The sequence below is a fragment of the Triturus cristatus genome, chromosome 4_1 (genome assembly GCF_964204655.1).
Source record: "Triturus cristatus chromosome 4_1, aTriCri1.1, whole genome shotgun sequence".
NCBI classification, from domain to species: Eukaryota; Metazoa; Chordata; class Amphibia; order Caudata; family Salamandridae; genus Triturus; species Triturus cristatus.
In genome coordinates, this window is record NC_140585.1 from 547,602,076 (window position 1) to 547,627,783 (window position 25,708).

The following is a 25,708-nucleotide window of genomic DNA, read 5'->3' on the forward strand; positions in this document are numbered from 1 at the left end:
GCCAGCAAGGTCATGGACTTGTCTAACCAGTTAGTAAAGCTAGCGAGACTCTCCACAAGATCACCAGTAAGGGTCGGCCTGGAGGCCGCCAAGGCCCCAGCCAGGGAAGCGGGATCCACCTTCTTAAATGTTTGAGCAAAATCAACCTCCCCATTTTTAATAAGTCATCAACCTTTGGTGTAACTTTGTTTTTGTCAGTCAAAGGAATTAATATCGGATCTTTATAGCCTAAAGCTGGAACATCAGTGTCCACTAAGTCTATTGAGGTAGTGGATTCCTTATCTTCCACTGACAATGATGGATATATACCCTGATGGCATAAGGGCCCTTTAATTATCTCAGAATATGTTGTGGGTGGTGCTGTGGCTTTTACATGGGAATCCTGACTGAATATCTTCCACATGTCCAATGATGCTAATCTTTTTGTTCTCTTATCTCCTTTATATGCTCCTAAGATATATGATATTACATGGGCTATCACTGTATTATCAAAAGAGCCATCTGGTGGCCATGGAACCAGGGAAGTCTTTGTGCCTTCTGCCCATTCCTGACAATGTCTTTTTATTCTGTCAGAGTCTCCTGGAAATGTGGAAATCATATGGCCTAAAGGAGTCTATTTGTCTCCATGCCTCCCCTTGGAAGATTTCTTAAAAAAAAAGGCATGAAAAAGGCATGACCTCACAATTTTCCTTTTAATCTACTAAAAAACTTTTACTATTCTTAAAGGCTCCTGTCCTAATGTAGTTCACACTAAAAAACAGTTGGTATCTCTGATAATGCAAGAGAATTTATAATCTATTACACATGATATAACAATCACAAATCTACATTATATTTATACATACATATATATTTAGAAAAACAACTCACATAACATATAAATACAAAATGTCAACTTTTCCTCTTTCTCTGACGTTTTCCGAATTCAAACTGTCAGGATAAACCACTTAGATAATTCCTATTTCTCTAATAATTCCCAAAGGGAAAGAAAAACAGTCTGCCAAGTTTAACTAAATAAACCTCTATTTCTCTGACGATTCCTCAACAAAAGGTCTGTCAGGATCAACAAAACACGTTCAATTCTCTCTCTGACGATTCCTAAACAAAGGCCTGCCAGGATTAACTAAATACACATTTCCGTTTGTAACAGTTGTGGATCAATACACAAGAATTCGACGATCGCCCTTTTTTCCTACCTTTATCTGGCCGCTGCTGACATCCCCCAGACTGGTACCCCTGTCGTCCAAAAAACAGATCTTTCATATCAACGGGCGTCTGTCACCTTCGTCAAATTGTACACAACTAAATTAGTTGTCCGAAGGGGCCCTGAAGGGGAACCTCCCCAGCGGCAGGCAGGAGCAAAGGGGATCTCTTGGCTGGCTCTGCCACGATGTCGGAAAAAATCCTTTAAGCAGTGCAAATCATTTAATCACCACATCGGCAACAAAAGGGAGTACAAAAAGGTTTATTGTACATGCCAGGCTAATTCAGCTGGGAGAGTGATGTGCTGTGAGCGAAGCACAAATCAGTCTCAACTAACATACACTTCAAGTCTACTTCTTATAATACTAATTTTGGCCTAGATCCATATTTAATACAATGTTCACAATAGAAAAAGCTTCCTGCTTTTCCGTTATGTCCCACCCAGATTACATACATTTATTTAAAGAACAGCTCTTCCCTGGTGTTTATGACTTCTCATGCCAAACTAGCAGACTACAATGGAAAACATTTTTGCTGCTCTGAATTTCCTGTTAAAATATCCTAGGGAGGACGTTCTCAGCTCGAATACAATGAAGAGGAAAAAAACACTTGAACCAAACCGCATTGAGACCTTTTTTTTTTTAAAGCAGGCTGTAGGTTATTTCCAGATTCAATTGTGCAACTTTAACATGCACGTTTAAACAGCATTATACAGTTTTTCTGTCTTTACATAATATTTCACAATGTGTGGGCACGTGACAGATAAAACTGAATAATTAGGTCCTAAATCTAAATTAGGGTTTTGATTCCTTTCACTTGCCTGACAATAAAACTGATGAGTACAGCACTAAGAAAGAGATTGCCAAAGATTTGTAGTCTGTGTCCCACGTTGTTGGAAACCATGAAGAAGTACTGACTGTGACTTCGGATGAACCTTACAAGACTGGAAAGCCGGAGTGAGAGGTGATGCACAATATTGTGATGTTTTGAGGTTCGCATTAGCCATCTCCCAGAGCAGTGCATGATTCCTGTGCCTCAACAGTCTAGATACTTCTAGAAATGCAATTTATGACAGGCTTTATTTCTATGGGACTATGAGGTGCCTTTTCTCATTGCCCCTTCAGAGCGGCTCTCTATTGTATGATAGAAGCACCTAGATTTCACAGTAGAGGTTATTGAGGCTAGAGCCCCTCAAATAATGATGAGGATATCTGAAAGAGAGCACTGAACTTCATGTAGCATTCCTAAAAAGGTAAGAATGGGAAGCAACATGTCACAGGAAATTACTTGAGTTTCTTGGCAAAGGTGAGACCGAAAGAAAGGGTTTATGCTCAGCCTGCCTTCCAACTCCTAAGTTTTGCCTTCTATTTTCAGTTCAGGCGAGTGAGTTCAATATTTAGGCTTGAGTAACTTGGCTCACAGTATGCTGCACACAGTGGAATACATAGCATAACTGACACTACAACAAGACCGCAGAGACTTCAGTCCAGACCATTTTCTTAGCCAACTGTGGCATAGAAAAGTGAGGACTGGTAAACAAGTATTGTGCTAGGCAGAGCATTGTGGGCAGTTTCAAAGTGTACATATTCGGTTGTGAATTTTGAAAGTGTGTAAAGAGGTGATAATAGCAAAATATAGTGATGCTAACTGGAGATTTATAGGAAATAGCACATCGTGCTTACCAAGGCATCATTGAGACCTGCAAGTACGCAATTTGACCATTAACATTTGAAAAAATTGCACATTACAGAATATGTCAATCTGCAAGTGTACTAAATGGTTGGTGTCACATGGAAAATGTCATTCTAGTATTGAAAACAGCAAAACAATTCCTAAAGAACCACCAAAGTGTTTTCTAAAGTGGTGTCCAAATTCTACCTTTTCTGTCTTCAATTGGGCCATTATTTTTGCTAAAACGTCTTGAGAATGGTCTACATCCCCCTGTATCTGGGCTGTGCAGCTTAACATCTCACGTTAATCTCTCCTTGCAAAAGCACCATTACCCTTAATTATCATTACCCCTGTTTCCGCTTAAGGCGATGGATCTGTTCCACCTTGTTATTACCAATAGCACTCCTACATAAACATGAGCAAATCAAATGCAAATAAATATTTGAGTCAAATAATGAGAGTTGTGAGGAGTTTTAAAAGGATTTATTTTGCAATTCAAAATGTAAGTTTCTCTGACTCTTCATTAGTCAGATGTCAATCAGGTTACAGGATTGATAATAGAAAAAATATAATCAATACAGAGGATATCATAAATTGCATACAGCACATTCGATAAAGGTAGAAAAATCCCCAGCACACGATAATATTGTAACAGAATTATCAAAGTGTGAGCACAAATTTAACACAGATAAATAAGTTATTGTTCTTATTTTTCTTTTATTCCTCGGATCTTCCAACACCCGACACGTGTTTCGTCACTAACATGGGAGACCTATTATCTCAGGAAACGATGGTCCAACAGAAAGATTCTCAGAATACATAGATACTTTCCTGGAACCTATGGTTAAGAACCTTCCGTCGTATATCCATGACACTAAACATGTCCTGGGCATTATGACCAACCTCAATTGGGAGGAGAATATGATGTTAGTCACTCTTCACGTGACTGCCCTATTCACCAGCATTAGGAGAGACATTGGCCTGCGCGCCATAAGGACGATACTCAACACTAGATCAGCCAGCGCATGGCATCACACTGAGATGCTTATAGAAATGATAGAGCTGGTGCTAGACAACAATGTGTTTCTTTTCACAGATCAATTGTACAGACATAAACAAGGGGTTGCCATGGGCTCCAGATTTTCACCCTCGTACGCAAATCTATTTATGGGCTGGTTCGAGGAGATGATGATCTGGGGCCAATGGGATCTCGTTGGAGCGATTCCATACTCTACTGGGGCAGATACATCAATGACTGTCTGATGATGTGGACAGGCACCACTGATAAACTGACTGGATTTTACCAATATTTGAATAGCAATGAACACAACATTAGATTTACTTTCCAGCACAGTTTAAAAAAACATAGTTTCTGTATGTTGAGCTGTACATTAGAGACAACAAGATCCAATGCAGACTTGTCTGCAAAAAAACACCTTGTAATGCATTCCTTCGTGCATCCAGCGCCGCCCTCCCCCCCCTCCCCTCCCCCCCACACACACACCAGATTAAGTCCATTCCCTATGGCGAACTTGTCAGGGTGAGACGCAATTGCTGTTTCGAACCTGAATTTTAAGAATGCAAAAAGGGAGTGTTAGCCCCCTTCAAGAGAAGGGACTACGACAGGACCACATTGATGAAAGCAGATCAAAAGATACAGAGGATGAGCAGACATGATACACTTAGAGACCGCACCGACACATAAGTCAGACAAGGTACGCATGATTACTGGCTATAATGACTGGTCGGGTGTCCTGATGCGTAGTCTTAATAGACATTGGCACCTGCTCAAGGCTGACAAAACACTGAAGGGCCACATTACTGACAGACCAACTATCACATACAGACGAGGGGCTTCCCTCAGAAACTTACTAAGTCATAGCTACCCCAGGACAGAGCCAAAAGAAACCTGGCTGACACATCTATCAAAGGGTTTCTATGGGTGTGGACATTGTGGTGCCTGAAACAGGGCGAGCAACAAAAAGACAAAGTTCACGGGCCCAGGCGACAAAACCTACAGCATAGGGACTAACATCAACTGCATGACAAAGTTTGTAGTTTACATCATTGAGTGTAGGTGCAAAAAAAGATATGTCTGGCGTACAATCAGGACATTGCGTGAGAGAATGGGAGAACATAGAGCAGTAAAACAAGGGGATGTCCGGCATCGCATCGCTGCACATATGTCACATTGCCAAGCACAGACACCGCACAAACAATTTGAATTTTTTGGTATAGAGCACATCCAGAGACATCCCAGGGGTGGGAACAGAGAGTCGACCCTACGTAGGTGCGAATCGCTTTCGATTCTCAGATTGCGCAGCACCGAGATAGGGTTGAATGTTGACTCAGAACTTCATTATTTTCTGGGAAGATGATTATTTAGGGAGGCGAAACTCTGGAGCTCTTCCCTTACACAAATTATATGGGTTACTAGTACATAACAGGGAGAGACTTTCCTCTTATGTAACTGCATATGCTTAGAATCATGTTTGATGCTGCATTTATGTTTTTTATTGTTGCAGATGTACTTTATTAGCAATTACCACATTCTATGTGCCGTGTATTTTTCGGTATTTGGCACATCAATCGCTGTAACCTGTGGCGATGGATGAGAAAAGGTCAAGGTTCAACGTACCTTCACTCTCAATGCTGTTAAAAATATGTGATTAGATGCACAATTATCCCCAGCACAATACTCACAGCACAAGCACATGGCTCAAAGAATACTTGTAATGCTGTTAATATAAGCGCTTGGATACGCAATTATATTTAGCACAATAATCGCAGCACGAGCAGTTGGCTCAAATATTGCTTAGATTTCAAATTTACACTCTTCACAGCACAATGGCTTCTACCACTTAGGACAACATAGAATATACAAACTTGTCGAGTACACAACCTCTATTTTAGGACTTTCAAGACAAATGAAGATAATAAAACACTTCGAAAAGTGCAGCCCGTGATTAGCGCTTTTGCTCGTAGGAACGTCTGATAATGAGTTGCTATGTGCAGGGTATCAAATCAAGTTTGCTTTTAACACTCTAAGATGGCCGCCGAACAATTAGGTCTAGGATTAGAGACTTCTTTTATTTCTAGCTTGAATTCTGTGGTGTAGCTGCCCGATTCCGTCGTTTATCTTAGCGGCCCGGAAGTGGGTGCCGGCATATCAAGGCTGCACTCAGATGAGTTTCTCGTGTTCCGCACTCACGAGGGAAGACGTCCGCAGACCGGTGACTACGGATAACAGTAGGATTAATTAGTACTCGTGACTGTGTTACCTTGATATAGTATAAGGGGACCCCGTCTTTTTAAAATTAATATTTTGACATGGAGATGCGGTTAGATTGTTTTTTTATTGTATTCTAGGTGGGTCAACTATATAGCATAGCGTGATGCTTCCGACATGATCGGAGTGCGTTTGTGATGCACTCTATATACCGAGCATAGGTCTGATGAGAGGTGGGCTATTATAAGGTGGCATGGGCAGATTGTGCCTTTTGTTGAAAATACTACTATAGAGTGCACACTGGCATAGTGATAGCATGAGTACGTGGGGCGCATAAATACTGAATGCAATGATATAGCCCCAGGAAGAATGTGTGGCATTATAACTGTAAGTTTGATCAAGCAGTGTGAGAACTAATATAGGTTGCCAAAAAACACGCTAATGATGACATATACTTGTTTGTAGTGGAGGTTACTCATCCTAAGAGCACATGTCTTATAAATCCCTTATATTACTTTGATATAGAGTCTCATGACAAACCAGAACTCTTGGGAGACATATAGACTACGATGGCGGACGTCTATGAAAACAGAACTCCACTGTGGGTTGGCATTATCACCACGGAAAATGTAGGCGACTTAAAATCTTTGATATTTGTTGGCAGCAGTTACTTTGATACTATGATGATAAGTACTGACATATGGTGTTTTTGCTGTGTTTTTCATGATAGGAATAGACATGTAGAGAAGAATGGTAGCTATAGACCTAACCAGTTACTTCACTTGGGATCCATACTATCTAGACTAAAGCTCCTCGTTTCGGCCATCACAAACTACCCATTCACAAGATTGCAACTCACTTTCCACAAGTTAGCTTGCGGGAATTTTCACTGCCCTTAAATTACTGAGACAAAGAGCTAATAATGATTTATTTTATATATATATTTTCATGCATGCTTTTCACTTTTCTCATACCATCTTTACATTTGGCATTTGGGATATCAGTGTGTATCCCCTTCTATGCTGGACATTTCATGATAACTGCTTTTTCATAAACCTTGTGCATGCTTGTGTGAAACGCACAGTTTCTAAATCACCGATCACAGGGTGATGATGTAGGAACATTGTGTACACTTAAGAAGATTATTAGGTGACACGTCGTGTATCTCATTTGTTTTTGCACAGCCTTGATAAAGTCACGGGACGATTTCCCATGTTAGCGACGAAACACGTGTCGGCTGTTGGAAGATACGAGGAATAAAAGAAAAAAGAACAAGAACGTATTTATCTGTGTTAAATTTGTGCTCACACTTTGCACTTTGATAATTCTGTTACAATACTATCGTGTGCTGGGGATTTTTCTTCTGATTATTCGAGTGGCCTTGACCACTGGCTATGGGGAAATTAATGGTTCTTCCTACCTTGCAGCACCGAGATCAAGATATTATTCAAATACTGAAACTGGTGCTACTCTCCTGAGTGGCGCCGTTTGCCCTAATAACAATACCTCTGTTCTTTAGCATTCCATAAAGGAAATAATCCCTATTCTTAGAAAATGAGGCACAACTGATGTCAGTCAGAACTCATGAAAAGTTCAATAAATATAAGCAAGAGTGAGTTTAGCATGAAGATAAATCAATAATTAATAATTGCAAAATCTCCCATAAATAGAAATAAAGCATTGAGAAAATAGGCCTTGGCAAAGCCAGTTAGTCAAAGAATAAAGCTTGGGGTTTTTAACAAAAAGCTTGCATCTAATCTGCTCTCGTTCCCTTACAGCTGATTCTCTCTCCTCTAGTTCAGCTCTGCCTGAGCCTGTCTGCTATCCCCCAGAGGCTGCCCTTCCTATCTCCTTTCTCTGCAGAACTAAAAAAAAGTATGTAAGAGTCTGCAAAAATCCTGCTAAAAAGCCCCTACACCTCAGCTAGGAACATGTATATAGTTCAGCAAAATGTTTCAAAACATGTGACAATGGTCTTCGTCCTCCATCCAATTGAAATGCAGAAAGACATAGACACCCCGTGGCTGTCTGCTCACGTCATCAATCAGGCGGGTTCTTGTGACACATTTAAATCTTACTCTAAATGACTTCATCTCCTAACTTTGTGCTAAAGAAACATTTATTTCAACTATAAGGAATAACATAAGCTCCAACAAGAACATAATTATGTAGCAAATTTTAAATAATTTTTATAATAATACAGAAGAAAAATGTGTGCTTTCCAGTTTACTCTACACCATGAAATGAATGAGGGTTTGTTTCACAGCCACTGAATACTGATAAAAGCCAGTTACAGGCTGTAAATTATAAGAAGCTTCTTTCTTTCACGGAGAAAAGGGAGAGGGATACATTCCATTCTTATCTGAAGGACAGTGCTAAAGCTTCCAAAGCAAAAATAAATCACAGTATTTCAGCGTTCTGTATACTTCAAAATGCGTGTTAATTCAAATATATGCTACTGTGCAAGTTCCAAACACGTTTGCAAATTAAATCGACATTCTAAAGTGAGGTCAAATCTAAACTAAACACATTTAAAGTCAACTATGAATTAATTTTGCATGATTTTACTTGATTCCTTGAATGGAAACCATCTGACTATGGCCTCATGTTTTCAATTTTCCAGCACCAAATATCTGCGTGTCACTTTTTAAAATGCAGTTTTCTGCCTGAAGCTCAAGGCAGCTTTTATCATTAGTAATGCTTAAATCTCATTGTACATTGCTGTTTATTTAGATGCTTATGTTTATTTACATGCCTCATGCCCAGAGACACAACTCGCCCTGATCTTTGGGGCCAGGAGGCTAACGTATTGAACAATGGTGGCAGACCTATCTTTCAAGCTTGAGCCGAATATACTTGTGGGGCTTCGCGCCACTATACTAGCTCAGTCAGAAATTTGGGGAGTCATAGAGCAGGACGGTATGTAGCGAAATGTGTATTTTATGGCAAACTCATCAGAAAAGTGAGAACCAAATTTAAGTCCCATTGGGCCATGATGAATGGCCTGGGAGGAAACAAATGTTGGAAAACTTCAAGGAACGTAGCCACAAAAGGTAAGGCGTTACCAAAGGTAAGTAACTTGTTCTTTAGCTCGCTCCTTGATTACTGTTGAGTGCGTCTGTTGATAGCCATGTACAGAATGCCCACACCTCCTTGGGCCTCTCCTTTGGGTGCTCCAACCTATTGATAGCCCTGCTGTTAGTAACTTCACTCTACACAAAGGCTGAGTCTGGTAGACAGCCTGGAAAGGACACATAAACGAAGAACAGATTCAAGTGGATTCTTAATGTGCAGACACAGAATTTACCTGTATTAAAGCGCAGCTGTTGACCCACTTGTTGTTCCAGTTCAAAGTTCTCTATGACCAAGGAAAGGTGTACCCCGCAGATACCCAGAGGATTACTGTGCAACCATAGCTGATGTCTGCTGACAACTATCTTCCCATTGGGGAAGGAACATCACCTGTAGTGTGGCCTCTAATGGAGAGCTGTCTCCCTGTCCTGAAGCACCTAGAAACTGACCTACCTGAGATAAAAAGTGAAGGAGCAGGCCAATCCTGCAAGAGGTGAAATGTACCCAAGTAGATTGCTCCACTGTATCCCTGCACTGCTGCCACCTGAAGCGTAGTGAACCACTACAAGGAAAAAATGTGGCTGTAGCAGACTGCATCATGTCAATGACTGACCAGACATGTTGTCCAAGGTGCTTACCCAGCATTGTGTCAGCACTGCATTGCAGCTGCACAGAGAAATGCAGGCAATGACTGTGATCTCTGCTCCATCGACTCTCCCTGTGGCCTATAAAGGGCCTCCAAACCACCGGAGACAGACGGCAATGCCCGAACCTTTCAGCAGCCAGACTTTGAGGAGCAGCCACTGCACCTGCTACTACCTGGCCAGAGGTCGGACGCCAATGCACTCTTTTCCAACAGGTCTTCTGAAGGAGAGAGGAGAAAACTGACTTGTGCTGTGGCTCAGACCGCAACCGGCAGGTGCCCTTGCATTGGTGAGAAGATTACCACTGACTAACACAGTAGAACTGAGTGCACAAACTGCATGAGAGGGGTAGCACTGCACCTGTGCCTGAAACCTACCACATATACTTCACCTTGAGATAGAAGAAGGTGGAGCAGAACAAGGGGGAGAGTGGGGAACTTGAAGCCTGGGTGCAGTTCACCTGTGCTCGCAGGGCTGTATTGGGGGCTACAGGGCGTTTTTGTTTTATGACCTATTTTGTTGTTTGAATCGCCCAACTGAGTTTCTGTTTACAGTGCTTGTTATTAAACAAAGCAAGAGAAATGTTTTTATATCTCGCTTTAACTCCTCCTATGCCGAGGGCATAAGTGTTACGTCCTCGGCTGGGACGCTGGTGTGCTGAAGACGTAACTGTTACGTCCTCTGCACACAACCCAGAAACCCTCTGCTGTAAACAGAAGAGGGATTTCCTCTTTAGTTTTTTAGCTTCAGGAGCTGGGGAAGAGCTTCACCAACCTCCCGAGGCATTTTTTTCTTCAATGTAATGAAGATAGTGCGTATGGTGCGCTCCCGTCATTACATTGAAAGTGAAACTGAAATGAGCCATTCAGCTCATTTCAGTTTCACAGCTTAGGTGCTGATGGGGCTATCTTAGCACCTAGGCAGGCAAAAGAGGTATCCTTGGAAAGGGCAGAATCCCTTCTTTCCAAAGGCACCACTCCCTAGTGGATCCCTGCTTGGGGATCACCGAATGAGGGTGATTCCCCAAGCAGGGTTGCACTCCATTAGGCACCAGGGAAGGAGGAGTGACCACTTGGAAGGGCTTTTGCTCCTCTGCCTTATTTTCTGGCCAGATTAGGGGTAAATAGTCTGAGTTTGGTAGGTTTCCCTACATGGCCGCTGAGCCCGGGACCAAAAACACAGGTTACCCCCTTTCAAAACCAGCTTGTTTTGTGATAGCTAATTTTGATGTCTTCACAATCAGTTTTGATGCGATTCCTCTCACGGGCACTGAACCTATCCACACAAATTAGGTACCATAATTATCGGGAAACTTGCAGTAAATGCGGGGTTGTGGAAATTTGTGGCTCCCTGCAGATTCCAGAACTTTCCATCACAAATGTGGGGAAATTTATTTTTTAATTTATTTTTACAAAGTTTAAGGTTCACGAGGGATTCTGGGTAACAGAACCAGGGGAGAGTCCCCTCATCCTGGATTCACGTGGGTGTTTTTAAAGATATACAGGTTTGCTAGGTTTCCCTAGGCGCCGGCTGAGCTAGGGTCCAAAATCCACAGCTAGGCACATTGCAAAGAAAAGGGTCAGTTTTCAGTGGAAACGTGATGTGTCCATATTGTGTTTTGGGCCATTTCCTGTCGTGAGCATTAGGTCTACCCACACAAGTGAGGTACCATTTTTATTGGGAGACATCAGGGAACCTATAATAGCTAAACACGTTTTATTACCAATTGTCTGTCCATGCATTTCCGCCTTTCAAATGTAAGTGTGTAAAAAAAAAAAAAGTCATTTTGAAAAAATGCCCTCTAATTTACATGCAGGTATGGTTACCCGCAAATTTAGAGATGTGTTAATAACCACTCCTTTTTTTGTGGTCAAAATTCTGTTTATTGAGCATCCATCAGACAAATTATATAGCAATAAACCAGGTGGGCCGTGCAAGCTCCGAGGTCAAATCTAAACTGCTATGGAGAGTTCAGTTTCAAACGTCCCTCTGGTAAGGCACTCCTCCCTTCATAACCTGTAGATTCCTTTTTAGTGTCCAAACCAAACAAGCCCAAAAGGACGCCTCAAGTGTGCAAACAAAATCCCTTCCCCCCCACCCCCGCAACAATCCCCCACCCACTCCCCCCTCCCCTTCCCCGGTGGTGGTGATTAGTAATCAAATGAACAAATTACTTCAACCAGGCTTCCGCCGACATCTGAACTTATCAAGGCGGGCTTCAGCTCGCTGCATTCATTGGGTCTTGAGACCCCTGGGATCCCAATGCTGTAGTTTAAATCTGGAAGAGAAGCATAGCCCTGGTCGAGGGTGGACATACTGCTGCCGGTAGACCTTGTGAAAGGAATCTAACTAGTGGCCCCCACTTGTGTTCAAAATCCGTGTAATTGTCTCTGAAAATGTCTGCAAGCCTTTCCTTTGAGAGGAGCCTCCATAAACGGGCGTGCCAGAGGGAAATTGCTGGAGTGCCTGGTTTTTTCCATGCTGCTGCTATAGTAAGTTTTGGCGCCCCCAGACAAGTCCACAGGATTACTTTATCCGAGTTTGGTGTGTGGTCTAACTCAGGAGCCTGTAGACCCAACAGGGCTCCCCCGATGTCCGAAGGGACCGGGTATCCAAGCATCTCTTTAATGTGGGAGAGAATTTCCTTCCAAAAAGGCCGGATGCTAGGGCAATCCCACCAGATGTGGCGGAAGTCCCCCCCTCTCCCCGCCAGCAGAGATCAGACATGTCAGGGACGATTCTCCGAAAGCTTGGTAGGGTATAAGTACCAATCCAGCAGAGTTTTGTTGTGGGCTTCCCTCAGAGCTATTGATTTGTGTCTAGCAAGATCCCCCCCATAAGTGCTTCCATTCTTCCTCTGTGACCTCCCACCCCAGCACCCACTCCCAAAAGGAGCGTGCTTGTGGTGTATGTAAAGTGGACAGGAGCAGCGCTGAGAGGGATTAGATGAGACCTTTCATAGAACCCGCCCTGTGGATCGCCAATGACCCCATCGCAGGTAGCTCTCTTGTGGCGGCCTTTTCTGTGTGGTAGCGTGACCCAGTGTTTGAGCTGCAGGTAGTGGTAGTGCTCACTAGAGGGGATCAAAAATTCCCGTTGACAGCTCTCAAATGACCGTATGTCGTAGTTGTGTAAAAGGTCTGAGACTTTAAGGCAACCCCCCCTCCCTCCAACAGTCGAAAGGCCCCTCCCGAAGTAAAGGGGGAAACACTGGATTGAAGTGAATAGGGGTGAATGGTGAAGGGAAAGTAGTCCAACCCTCCCTCCTCGTTACCTGGTCCCAAACCATCAATGTCGTGCAAGTGGGGGTGTTTAGGTAGGCGTTAGCAGGTCAGTCCCTTCTGGGCTTCCAGAGAACATCCCATATGAAGGGTCCCACGAAGGAGACGTCCATGTGGAGCCAGTGTGGCTTCTATTCTGTCACCAGACGCAGCTGGGCCGCTTGATAGTACAACGTGAGATCTAAAAGGGCCACCCCTTCCACCTTTCTAGGCTTCCTCAGCACGTGGTAAGGTAGGCGTTTCCCCCCCCCCCCGCCAAATGAAATTAATGACCAGGGAACGAAGACGCGGCAGGCGGTCACGCTCAAAGGCGATTGGCAGTACCTGCAATAGATATAGCAGCTTGGGGAGGACCGTCATTTTAACTGTATTGATCCGCCCCAACCATGAGACGCAGAGAGGCTTCCACCTTTTTAAAGTCCTGTTGCAGCTGCGTCACTAAGGGGGGATAGTTAGCCCAAAACAGATCCCCAATTTTAGCTGTGAGATGGACACCCAGGTAGAGAAGAGAGTGCTTGGCCCATTGGAAGGGTGTTTGGGCCTTCAAATGGGAAACCTCACCTGCAGAGAGCGTAAGATTGAGTATGGAGGATTTCGAGAAATTTACCTTGAATCCTGCTACTCGTTCAAAGTTCAACAGTTCCGTTTGCACTGTCTGAAGGGATGAGGCAGGCTCCCTGAGAGTGAGTAGAATATCGTCAGCGAACAAGGACACTTTGTGCTCAGTGCCGCTGAATTTAATTTCCCGTATCTCCTTATTGGCCCAAAAGCGTGCTGCAAGAGGCTCTATACTGAGAGCGAACAGGAGGGGAGAAAGTAGGCACCCCTGTCGCGTGCCCCTACTGAGAATGAATGAATGAATGAATGAATGAATGAATGAATGAATGAATGAATGGATGGATGGATGGGAGGATGGGAGGATGGATAGGAGGGAGGGAGGGAGGGAGGGAGGGAGGGAGGGAGGGAGGAAGGAAGGAAGGAAGGAAGGAAGGAAGGAAGGAAGGAAGGAAGGAAGGGTGGGTGGGTGGGTGGGTGGGTAGGTAGGTAGGTAGGTAGGTAGGTGGGTGGGTGGACGGGTGGACGGGTGGGTGGGTGGGTGGGTGGGTGGATGAGTGGGTGAGAGGGTGTCCCGTTCACCATCACGCGAGAACTGGGGAGGTAGTAATTGGCCTCAACCATGTGGAGGAAGGCCTCACCAAAGCGCCGCATGGCAAGGAACAGGAACGACCAGTCCACCCTGTCAAAAGCCTTTTCCTCATCAAGACCTACCAGAATAGCAGGCAATTTAAATTTGGATGCTTTTTCAATAAGGTGTATTGTGCGACGGATGTTATCATGGGTTTGTTGCCCCTGTATAAAGCCCGACTGATCAGGGTGGACCAGCTCGGCCATCAGCCCATCCACGCGCGCCGCCAGGATCATAGAGTAGAGTTTGGCATCGAGATTGAGAAGAGCGATAGGCCTGTACGAAGCGCAGTGTTGGGGGTCCTTCCTCGGCTTAGGTATCACCGATATCACAGCCTCGGCCATAGAGGTAGAAACGCGTGCTTCGGAGGCTATCGTCTTGTATAATAAGTGAGATGCGGTGTGAGCTCCACTGCAAACGTTTTGTAAAATTGGGCCGTTAGGCCAGCAGGGCCCTGGGCTTTGTGTAATTTAAGTCTCCCTATGTCCAGTTTAACCTCCTCAGAGGAGATAGGGGCGTCGAGGGCCTCCGCGGTTCCAGGAGAGATCCTTGGGAGTGATACGTTATCTAAGTACTGCTGCTGTAGGACCGTATCTGGGTTGGTACCCTGGTAGAGCTCCCCAGAAAAAGTCGCCAAAAAGGTTGGCCTTCTAGTCGTCAGTGTGGGTGAGCTGTCCCTGACGGTCCAAAATGCCCCCTATAAAGTCCTGTTCCCCCTTCACTCGGAGACGTCATGCCAAGTGAGACCCTACTTCGACCCCTTGAGCATAGGAGGTCTGTTTCAGTTTCAGGAGTGTATATTCCGCCCTGTAGTTGTAAATCGCGCGGAGTGTCCCCCTAATGGCGGTAAGTTGGTGCTGAATCTCTCGGGTGGGGGTCGCTTTGTGTGCCTGTTCAATTACCTCCAGCTCTTGTTCAAGATCTACCCTTTCCTTTTTCTTCCGATTGTTAAGGGTCGCGTTGAGTTGGATACATTTAACCCTGGTAACCGCCTTAAAGGCGTCCCAATTGTTCTGCGTGGAGGTATCCTGGGGAGAGTTGTGTGAAAAAAAATTAAGTATAGAAGCCCTCAGTTCTTCACAAAGGACGGGATCGCATAGAATCGGGGTTGGGAAATACCATCGGGCCTGCGCCTCCTGGGTCCCGGCCAATGTAGATTAATAGTGAGCACGCTGTGGTCAGAGATGGAAATCGGCAATATCTGCGCCGCCTGAAGAGAACCCACCAAGGCCTGACTAAGAAATATATAGTCAATCCTGGAGTAGGATTGGTGCACATGTGAGTAGAATGTGAAGTTTTTAGTGGTGGGGTGCAACTCCTGCCAAGCATCACACAGTCCCAATGAGGACATTTTTTGCTTGGTCCCTTTAAAAAAGGTGGATGTCATCGTCCTATTTGTCTGGGAGTGGTCCAAGAGCTCATGCCAGGCCAAGTTAAAGTCCCCCAAGAGGACAATCGGACCCTCCGCAAACCCGGAGATCAACTCAAGAGTGTGCGTTCAAAAGGCGGCCTGTCCTGAATTGGGTGCATATATGGAAGCGAAGATGCATAAAGTGCCCCTGAGTCGCCCCTTTACCACAACAACCAGGCCCTCCCGGTCTGTTTTAGTAGCCTCATGCTGGTATTTGGTATAGCAGTGGAAGAGCAATGCCACCCCATTATGCTTGGTGCTGGAGGAGGACTTGTATATGAGGGGGTATGATTTGTGGTGCAACCGCGTGTTCTCTGACTTTTTAAGATGGGTTTCCTGTAGGCAACCACCTCGAACCTTCGATCTGTGAGGTATTTCCAGATTTTGGGACATTTTTGGGGGGAGTTCATCCCCTTAACATTCCAGATTGCTATCGATACCATTGGTAAACTGCACTTCCCCCCCTTCCCCTGTGAGGCAGAACTGCCCCAGCTCTGTAGCAACCCCCTCTCCCAAATGGAGCCCCACTGAGATACAGCGTCAACCACCCTTGTACACTCCGCCTGTCATACGTTAGTGCTTTGACCAAATAACAAACAAAGACCCGACACAACCACCAGGGTACCCTCCCCCCCCCCTCACCCTTCCTCCCCAAAAACAGTGACCTGCTCGGCCAATGGGCCCGCAGCTCAGAACCTCCCTGAAAACCCTGGGACAATTCTGGGTGGTACGGACAAGGCCCGCCCACCCCCCCCCCGGCTGCCATGTGCCAAGAAGCATGGAAACAAACCACAACTAGGAAAGTGAGGAAAATAACAACCTCCGTGTCCTTAGCAATCGGAGGCCTCATTCCGGACGCCAGTTTGAGTGTCCCAGTCAATCACTAGATCCCAGCTCTTGAAGTGGAACGTGCTTGCAAGAGCAACTCTGGTCGTAGTCCTTACAGGCCCAAGGCTGCGTCCGACATATATGGCAATAAAATCAAGCTCTGATGACTCATTTAGACTTCGGGACCTTGTGCCAGGACCTGGGTCCCCTCCGCTGTTGTTCCCGACCGCTGGATGTGCCCTCCAAAGAGACCTCCTCTAGTGGTGGCAGACCCAGAATGCAAAGGCCGTCGGCCAGCTCCGTCACGTGGTGTGATTTATTCTTGTATTCAAAGACCAGACCAAAGGGAAACGACCAGTGATATCGAATGTTCTCATCTCGTAGCTTTGTGGTGATGGGTCTCAGCAGCTGCTGACGGGCGAGAGTAGTCGTCCCCAGGTCCTGGAATATCGAACATTTGTAGCCCTGGAAGGAAAAGTCAGTCTTCTTCCTCGCTGCGCTCAAGATGTCCTCCATTGTTTTAAAAGCGTGCATCTTGATGAGGACGTCCCTCGGTCGTCTATGGTCACCCGATTGCGCAGCCCCCTCACGGTGAGCATGGTCAATTTTGATCTTCAGTTGGTGGGGTGATAGTATTTCTCCGAAGCGGCCTATGACAAAAGCTTCCTTCCGCGCCATCCTCTAGATCACGAATGTGGACATTCTCCCACCGGGATCTATTCTCCAAGTCCTCCACCTTAAGTAGTGCTTGCTGGATTTGGGCCCTTAAGTCCCGTTGGGTGTCTTGTAAAGTGGAAGTGCTGGTCTCAAGATCCTGTGTCCTCTCCTCCACCTCCGGAACCCTGGTGCCCATCGCGTCCACATCTTGGCGGAGGGACACCATCTTCTCGGTGAGGCCCGCCTTGAGCTGATCCATGGAGGACCGCAGGTCCTGCTTGATCTCGGTGCATAGATCAGCTTTAAAGTCTCGCAATGTTGCCACCAGCTCTTCTCCAGTGAGCGACATGGTCTGCTTTTGAGGGGAGCCCAAAAGTGGGGAGTCTTTATGCGTGGCAGAGAAGTAGCGGGAAACTTTGTTTGTGGCTTTCTTGGGCGGCATAGGAGCTGTGACCGTCCCCGCATGAGAGGCAGGGGTCCGGGTGGGATACGGCAAGCTATGTTCCCACGTCCTCCACCATCGTCCGGCCCTGTGCCTGCTCAGAATTACTGAACTGAGGCTTTTAAGAGGCGGCCATGTTAAGGTCCGGCTTCTTCAGACTGGCTAATGGTTGCCCCCCGGGTCGTGACCCTTCCCCCATATGTAGTGTAGGAGCTGTGTAGGCGCCATAACTTACTGCCACCCGTTGGTCACCACCATTCTGCAGACGCCACTAGTAAGCTGATCCAGGGGGCACCAGCCAGCCCGCCACCATCTTAGGGTCAGTCTAGGCCTCCGGTTCACATCTGCTTCTGCAGGCCTCAGCAACCGAATCCTGGCCACAGGAGGTAAGGTGTCCACAGGCAGCGCAATCCACATTCACCCCCAGTGCTTCTGGTCCCAAGCATTGGCCGTTCTACTACCGGCCGCACACAGGTCCCCGAGGCCCCACCTTCTCTCTCGCGGTCGGCCGCGAAACCCTCCAGGTAGCAAGCACGAGGGAGTGGGGGCAAAGAGGCATCATCGCCCGCCCTCCCTCGGTGCCGGAATGTCTCTGGCTCAATGGGATCCAGGTCCGGACCCCGCGAGGTCCGCTACGACATCCCGCGCGCGGCCTCACCTCGCAGTTCCTCACTTCGCAGCAAGCGCCCGACCCAGCGCTCGAATTTCGGGACCCTTAATGACACCCCCGTTATTTAGGGGCTCCTCTGCACATCCTTCCTGGATGTCCCGCTCCTTTTCCGTGGCGATAGCCGCCCAGGGAAGCCGTGGGGGTGCGGAGCTCAAGCTGTTCACGTCCGCTCAGCCATCACCCCCAACCACTCCTTCTAAACTTCATAACTTGTTCCCATTTGGGAAATACATAGATTTTCTTGATACCTATTTTCCACTCTTTAGAATTTACCAAATTAATTGATGTATACCCGGTACACAATCAAAAACGTTTGTAAGGTGCATCTCAGTTATTGGCTCTGGGTACCTCGGCCAGGAGAGTCCAGCGGGCGTAACAATATATTACTTAAAAAAATCTGCAGAGTTAGAAAAAGATACAGGTAAAAATGTAGACACAAATGGCTGGGTTTTTTTTCAACTCAGTTTCAATATTTTTTTATTTAAACTGTTACTTTCTATAGGAAAAACTTGAAGGATCTGCACAAAGGACCTCTTGCTTAATTCAGAATTCTGTCTACGTTTCATAAATGTATAGCTTTCCGGGATCTATTATTGTTTTCACACCCATTTCTAACACTAACTGGAAGGAGATTGAAAGCACAAAAATTAGGAAAACTAGGTTTTGTCCCAGTAAAATGCCAAAACTGTGTAGAAAATGTTTTTTTCTCACGAGGCTGCCTGTTCCTGAAAACTGGGACGATGGTAATTTCAGCACTGCAAACCCTTTGTTGATGCCATTTGCAGGGAACAAACCAGACTATTTCTTCTGTAGCACTTGTTCACCCCCCCCAAAACTAAAATGTTGCTATATTTTGGCTAATGTCTCAGTCCCCTTCAGGGGAATCCACAAACTCGGGGGTACCTTTAGAATCCTCAAGCTGTTGGAGAAAAAGGATGCAAATATGGCATGGATACCTAGTGGGCAAAAGGTTATAGGGGCCTAAGCGCAAAATACCCCAAATAGCCAATAAAGGCATGGCACAGGGGGAGGAAGAAGGCCTGGCAGCGAAGGGGTTAAAACCATGTTTTTTGCATTGTTTATTTACACGCACTGAAAGCAGAAATGCGTCTGGACAATTCACACTTCCGAAAACTTGCTGTGAAACTGACTCCCACCCTATCATAAAGCAAAAACTTGGGGTAGCAGCAGTAATCGTACTTTGTGTGTCAGTGATTATTCATAACTGCAATTTGTAGTGTGTAGTATTGCAGTATTATTATTATTTCAAGGGTTTAGTTTGTCTTGTGGAACACACACTGATCGGTTACTGGGAGCGGAAATGTAAGATTAACATGACAGGGAGCAGTCTTGACCGGTGAATCAAAGTTCATATACAAACAGTGGTGTTGTGTGTTTTTTAGGCATGATTCATAACTGTGTTGCTAATCTTGAAAGATAAGTAGAAGCACACAAGCAAATTTTTAAGAATATCTACTCCGCTGGGCATTCCATAGGAAGGCGGTGCTCATATGACAGTCACATACAAGTATTTGTCACAAAGGTTCTCACTCACAGTGCTCTCAAGAAGGGGCGATACACCCCACTCCCCCAATTTCAATCCTATGATTGATCACCAATAGTTAACAGTATGAGGCGCACGTAATTATATCATAACTGAATACAAAATATGGTTAGTAAATCAAAAGAGAAAAACTGTTCTTGTTTTAGATTTATTTTTCGGTACTTCAACCTATTCCTTATGAACTCTTGTGAGCTTTTGCCAACACGTGTTTTGTCATTATTGGGAGGGTATCCCCAAGACTACATCAAGGCTAAAACAAATAGAAGCACCTGCCATTGCAATATTGTAAACAGATCTGATACAGGTAAACAATCATAAGCCCCTGAATTATTGACAAAAGCGTATAAATCTCTTCCTGGTGTTAAAATCAATATTCTGGTACAAATTCAGATTGATTCTGGTTTGTGGAAACCCATGCATAACAAACATTTCCATGTGTCACATTGCAGTTCATTTAGTGCAGTGAGTTGAAAAATTGGATTTAACTCATTCCAAACTGGATTTCGTATTATTATATATGTACTGTAAAAGTTATCTCATTTATATTCTACCAATAGTAGATATGCACAATATAATTATCCATTGGTTTGGTGTGCGGGGTGATAAGGAGAAGTTGATATTGACAATCCTTATACCCTATTATAAGGGTGTAGCTAATCGGGTTGTCTATATATAAGTAATAATGCCAAAGGTTAGCCTTGTGTGTATCACCCATAGGAATTAGAATGGTACCTATTTGATTTCCGAAGTGTTTTCTAAACAGTCCTATGATATAAAAGTGAATGAAATTTCAGCCAACAATCAAATGTATTAAAATATTGTGTGAATAATAATGAGCCAGATTCCGACTACCTCATTTCCGGTTATATTTTCCAGCCCGAATCATATTAAAATAGCTTTGATGTGTACACAATAATTGATAATGCTGGTCTCAATTGAGTCTTCAGCTACCCTGTTCTATTACGATGCACATACGGGAGCGTCCTCCCTATATAATTATTTTTAAAAATACTAATATCTGACATATATAAGGGCTACGCATGTCAAAGCATGTTAACATTATTTGTAAACAGCATAAAGGCTTACAGAAATAATATATCTCTTGCTTGATCTATGAGGTAAATAGCGTAGAGACGTAGTCTATCAGCAGTAGTAGTGCTGCCATGTATTTTCGACGCATATGGGAGAGTCCTCCCTATAAATTAAAAGCAGGTGAGACTAGTAATTTTCCCATCAAGAAATATGGTAACATGGCCAGAAAGCACTTTGGCCAGTGTTTCACTCGATTGGTCAAGTAGCTTACCTAAGAAATTAGCATTGCTCTTGTTTGAGCGAGTCAGCTGCAGACCGGCGTCTAACCCAGGCGCTATGTCTGAACTAAGTATTATTGCGAACGAAGACTGACTTGCCCCAACGGTAACCAGTTTTATATAATTTGACACGTTACCATGGCCGCCATCTTAAACTGTATTCTCGTGGCTGACACCCAGCTAATTTGTCATTATGAAAGAAAAATAATCAAAACTATAGGTTTCGTATAGATCTGAAATCAGTATTATGTGTACTATTAAACATAACACAAGGGGCTACATTTGTCAAAGTATATCAAGTATGTATACCCAAATTCCATTATATTGAGACAAACTGTCTTCCTATGTTGGTTATAAAACAAGTAATCTTAAGCACCAACCAAAAGTGTGTTGAATTGCCTGTTTTTCAAATCCTACATACCTAGTGTATCTCTCAAGGATAGAATATGGGCTGATAATGCCTATCAATATTATGTGTAGTACTTCTATATGTAGGAACATTCGAAGAGCAGGATGGATAAAGAAGGGGGTAAAGTTTGCTGGTTGAATATTTCATTGCGTCTGTACGTGGTCAGTCTCCCAGAAAGTACCGTAATTCTTCATCAATATTTAATCCTTCTTTAACTGCTTTAAAGCGCATGATCCATATTGCCTTTCTCTTTCTCAGTTCAAAGCTTTTGTTTGGCCCTTGTGCACTGCAGTTCATAGCATGAACTGGTATTGTATACCCCTCGTCTCTCTGTCTGAGTGCCCACATATATTCACTCACTCTTTCTTTTAGGGATTTAATTGTACTCCCAATGTATATTCGATGACCTTTATTTTCAATTACATCTATAACATACTTGGTATTACAGTTGATATTTGTATAAATCTCATACATATCCATTCCATCAATACCAAATTTCTTTGTTTTATCCAATGCCCATATGCACATGCCAAAGCAGAAGTACCTCTGACAATATTGTATTTTCTTTACAGAAACATTATTCTAAATAACCCCCAGAAAAGAAATGCCCTTTCGCTTGGTATGCTGCAATGTCTCCAGTACGATCTTCTGCATGATCTTGAAAACCAGTCTCTGAGAGTCATTATCATTTCAGGTACTTAAACGTTTGCACACTTTCACAGCATTGTTTAGTTCATTTATCACTGCTGAAACTTACTTTTGTGTAAAAAGATCTTTTGTTTCACAAAAAGAACATAGTACTGTTGACCATAGCAATTGTTTGCAGTTATTTTGAATATTCAATTGACTTATTTATCTCTGTTTGTTCATCCACGTCCTTCCTTGTTTTTTGTGCTTTGTACCTCCTTTGTAGTATGTAGAAAGAGGGCTTTGTTATATCAATTTGAAAACAGAATTATAGGAGCGACTTCGTTTTTTACGCACCATTTCAGTTTGTTACGTCTGGGAAGGCCATCAGCCTGCCAAGGAAAAAGGTAGGCCTAATCTGGTTGTAGCACCTGTGGTTTAAGCCCAAGGACAAGTCCTCCTAGCTGTAGAACATTCCCTTCCCATTTTAATCTCTCACAGAATTGTCATCAGCATAGTACAGAGAGGCAATAACCTGTAAAACCACTCAAAGTCTGTTGAGCAGTGTTTCAGTAATGCTAGACGTTGTGGGCATCAGGGTACTCAAGGGGCTTGGAGCACCCATTACCAGACAAACCCGCTGAGTGAGTACCTCTAATAATACTAAGATGAGGGTGCTGCTAGTGCAACCCAATGTACAGTTCCAAATTCAGAATGTTAGCAAGACCTATTTCCAAACTAAATAGGCAAAGGGAAATTATATTGATCACAAAAACATAACCACACCAGGTGTGGGACTAAACTGCGACTTGTCAATATACTTCGTTTAGCTACCTTAGGCCTTCTCTGGTTCCTTTGCGGGCCTTGATAAACCAGTGCTTTTTTTCTTTGTGCCATTATGCATACAAGGTTTGAATGATTCAATCTTTCCCTTTTGGTGACCTTTTGATGACATTTTCATATTATATTCCGGTGTGTATTTAGGAAAAGGAGATTCGTGATTTTTATCCTCCATTGTAGACATGTCTACTTCTGTCTTCCTAGATTGTTGTGAAGCTGACTCCATGTTGTCTTCTTCCCTTATGGTGGGAATGTTTTAGTTAGAATTCACCGTCCCGCACTCTTCGCCACAGGTGGCGTTTGTGGCATGTCATCTCTGGGAATCAGTGATGTTAAAGGATCAACAGACTGCAAAGACTTTTTTTTATTGTTTTATATTGTGAACAATGCAATAACAATAGTAAGCAATCGCACAATGTGAAAGTGAGCATCTTACATTTCTCACAGCTGAGACCACAATATTTACAGGAGACTGACTTCAAATAAAAGAAATCATGAGCAAAAGAGAAAGCAATAAACCAAAAGGAAAACTAGATGAAAGACCATCACTACTCTGGGCCTACAATTCACTCCCAAACTACAAAGACTTAAAACAATTCCTTAACTGATGTGGAACAGGCGTTGGTGATGTCACTAATGCTTTGAAGGCACAATAAGCATTAGTGGCTGTCTTTCAGTTACTATAGTAAGTCCAAGATTACAACTTTGCAAAAACAAGTGACTCACTGATCGTTCCATTCAGGAATATATTGTCTTTTTTCCCTTTATTTTGGTCACATCCCTTTTCCTAGTACTAGCTTCTAAGAGGGGAAGGCATTTCTTTAAATTAGTTTAATACCATTCAAGGATTGGTGCTTACCCTTCTGAACCCATACCACCTGATCCGCAAGATAGCCTTCAGAATAGTGGAATCCATTAGCTTAGTCAATCCTCCGAGTCAACACAAATAAACAGATATTGGAAGAATTTGGTCATTTTCTTTCCCAATTTAAGCAAAAATGTTTGAGCATCAATTTTTGGAGCAAGCATCAACCATGACATAATAGTCATCTAACTAGCATCAACAGACTTGTTATCCTATACTGTCTAACTTTCTCATACTGTTTTATGGGGGCACAACACTTAAGTCATTTCAGAACTGTACTCAAAATATGGAATGATTTCAATTCCATACAAAACAAGACCAGTTGTGACAGAGTGAATGGGCAAAGGAAGTGTGGAGGAAAAGCAGAGCTCCCAAAACTGGACCGCTTATGCTTCTAAAGCAAATGTAAATCCATTATAATATATACGCCAACTGTTACCACACCCAATAAGTGACGTGGTCCAACTGCCAAAACTGCTGACTTTAGAACTGTCCCAGGATACTTGTTTCTGGACCCAGGAGGACCTGGCCTGGCAGTTTGGGCTGGACACTTCCCCTGAGGAGCAGGGTCAAGACTGTTTTGCATATGGCTGAGTCCCAACTGGGGTGGCATAGTGAGCAAAAGAACGATGAGTTAAACCCATATCACTCGACTGGGGGTGAGTGGTTAAAAAGTTTCAGCACTCCGTCCATCATCTTGTTGTGTTTGCTATGTTCGCCCTAAGTGGCCAAGGATATGCTCAGATGTGGGTCCCTTGCTGACTGTGCCACTGGATTAAAGCTAGCCTGGCTAATATGGGGTGATACCCTAAAACTGGTACTAGGATGCTTGTTTCCAGTTCAGGGAGTACCTGGCCTGGCAGTTTGGGCTGGACTGTTCCCTTGAGGAGCAAGGTCAAGACTCATTTGCAAATTTCTGGGTCCAAACTGGAGTGGCATAGTGAGAAAAAGAATAATGGATTAAAACCAGATCCCTTGGCTGGGGGTGAGTGGTTGGAAAGTTTCAGCACTCCTTCCATCATTTTGCTGTGTTTGCGATTTTGGAACTGGGGCATAAGGTTTTGAGTCCTGGCTGTGACTCAACATCTTGTGAGGCAAATCACTTTATTTTCCGGTGCTAAAGAAAACCCCATTAACTGTGTAATGTAATCTGGGGTACATGTAATACAGACTGGTTGATCATGTAAAGTAAGTTGGTGCCCATATAAAACACTTATGTTCGAGGCATATGAGCTGCAGATCACACACTTAGGATAGATCGCCATCTGGTGTTGGGCTCGGATGCTTGCAGGTTGTTGTTGTCTTCGGAAGAAGTCTTTGGTCACAAGATAGGTGACTCCTCCCTTGGACTACAGTGCGCATGGGCATCCACTCCATCCTCAGATTGTTTTCTTCCGCCATCGGGTTCGGATGTAACTTTTCCACTCCAGTAGAAAACTTTTAAAAAAACGAGCTTTCGAAGCGAAAACCTTTTATAAAACTACATCGAGGCACCTTCACACGACATCGAATTCATCGGACCGGTTCCGGACGTCGACGCGGGCGATTGGACCTATCCGCGCCGTAAGGCCTACGGCTCATGGAAAGGACGCCGTTTAAAAAATGCCCCAAGTGTGGAGCAAAATTCCCACACAGTGACCATCATAAGGTCTGCAACCTGTGCCTCTCGCCGGATCACAACGAGTCCAGCTGTCCAGCCTGCGCCGCATTTTGATCCAAAAAGACCATTCGGGATCGAAGAGCTCGACGCCATATCATGGCACACAGACCAGCCCCGGAACCAGAGAACATCTTCGATG

The 25,708-nt window shown here is 44.2% G+C and overlaps 1 protein-coding gene across 1 annotated transcript in view; it reads left to right on the forward strand.

Moving 5' to 3' along the window:
* ECHDC3 (enoyl-CoA hydratase domain containing 3) overlaps positions 1-25,708 on the forward strand; it is a 162,119-nt gene that overhangs the window by 11,597 nt on the left and 124,814 nt on the right. The window contains exon 2 of the mRNA XM_085652857.1: positions 22,150-22,271. Coding sequence (XP_085508983.1) covers positions 22,150-22,271 — 122 coding nt within the window. The remainder of the gene's footprint in view (positions 1-22,149; positions 22,272-25,708) is intronic.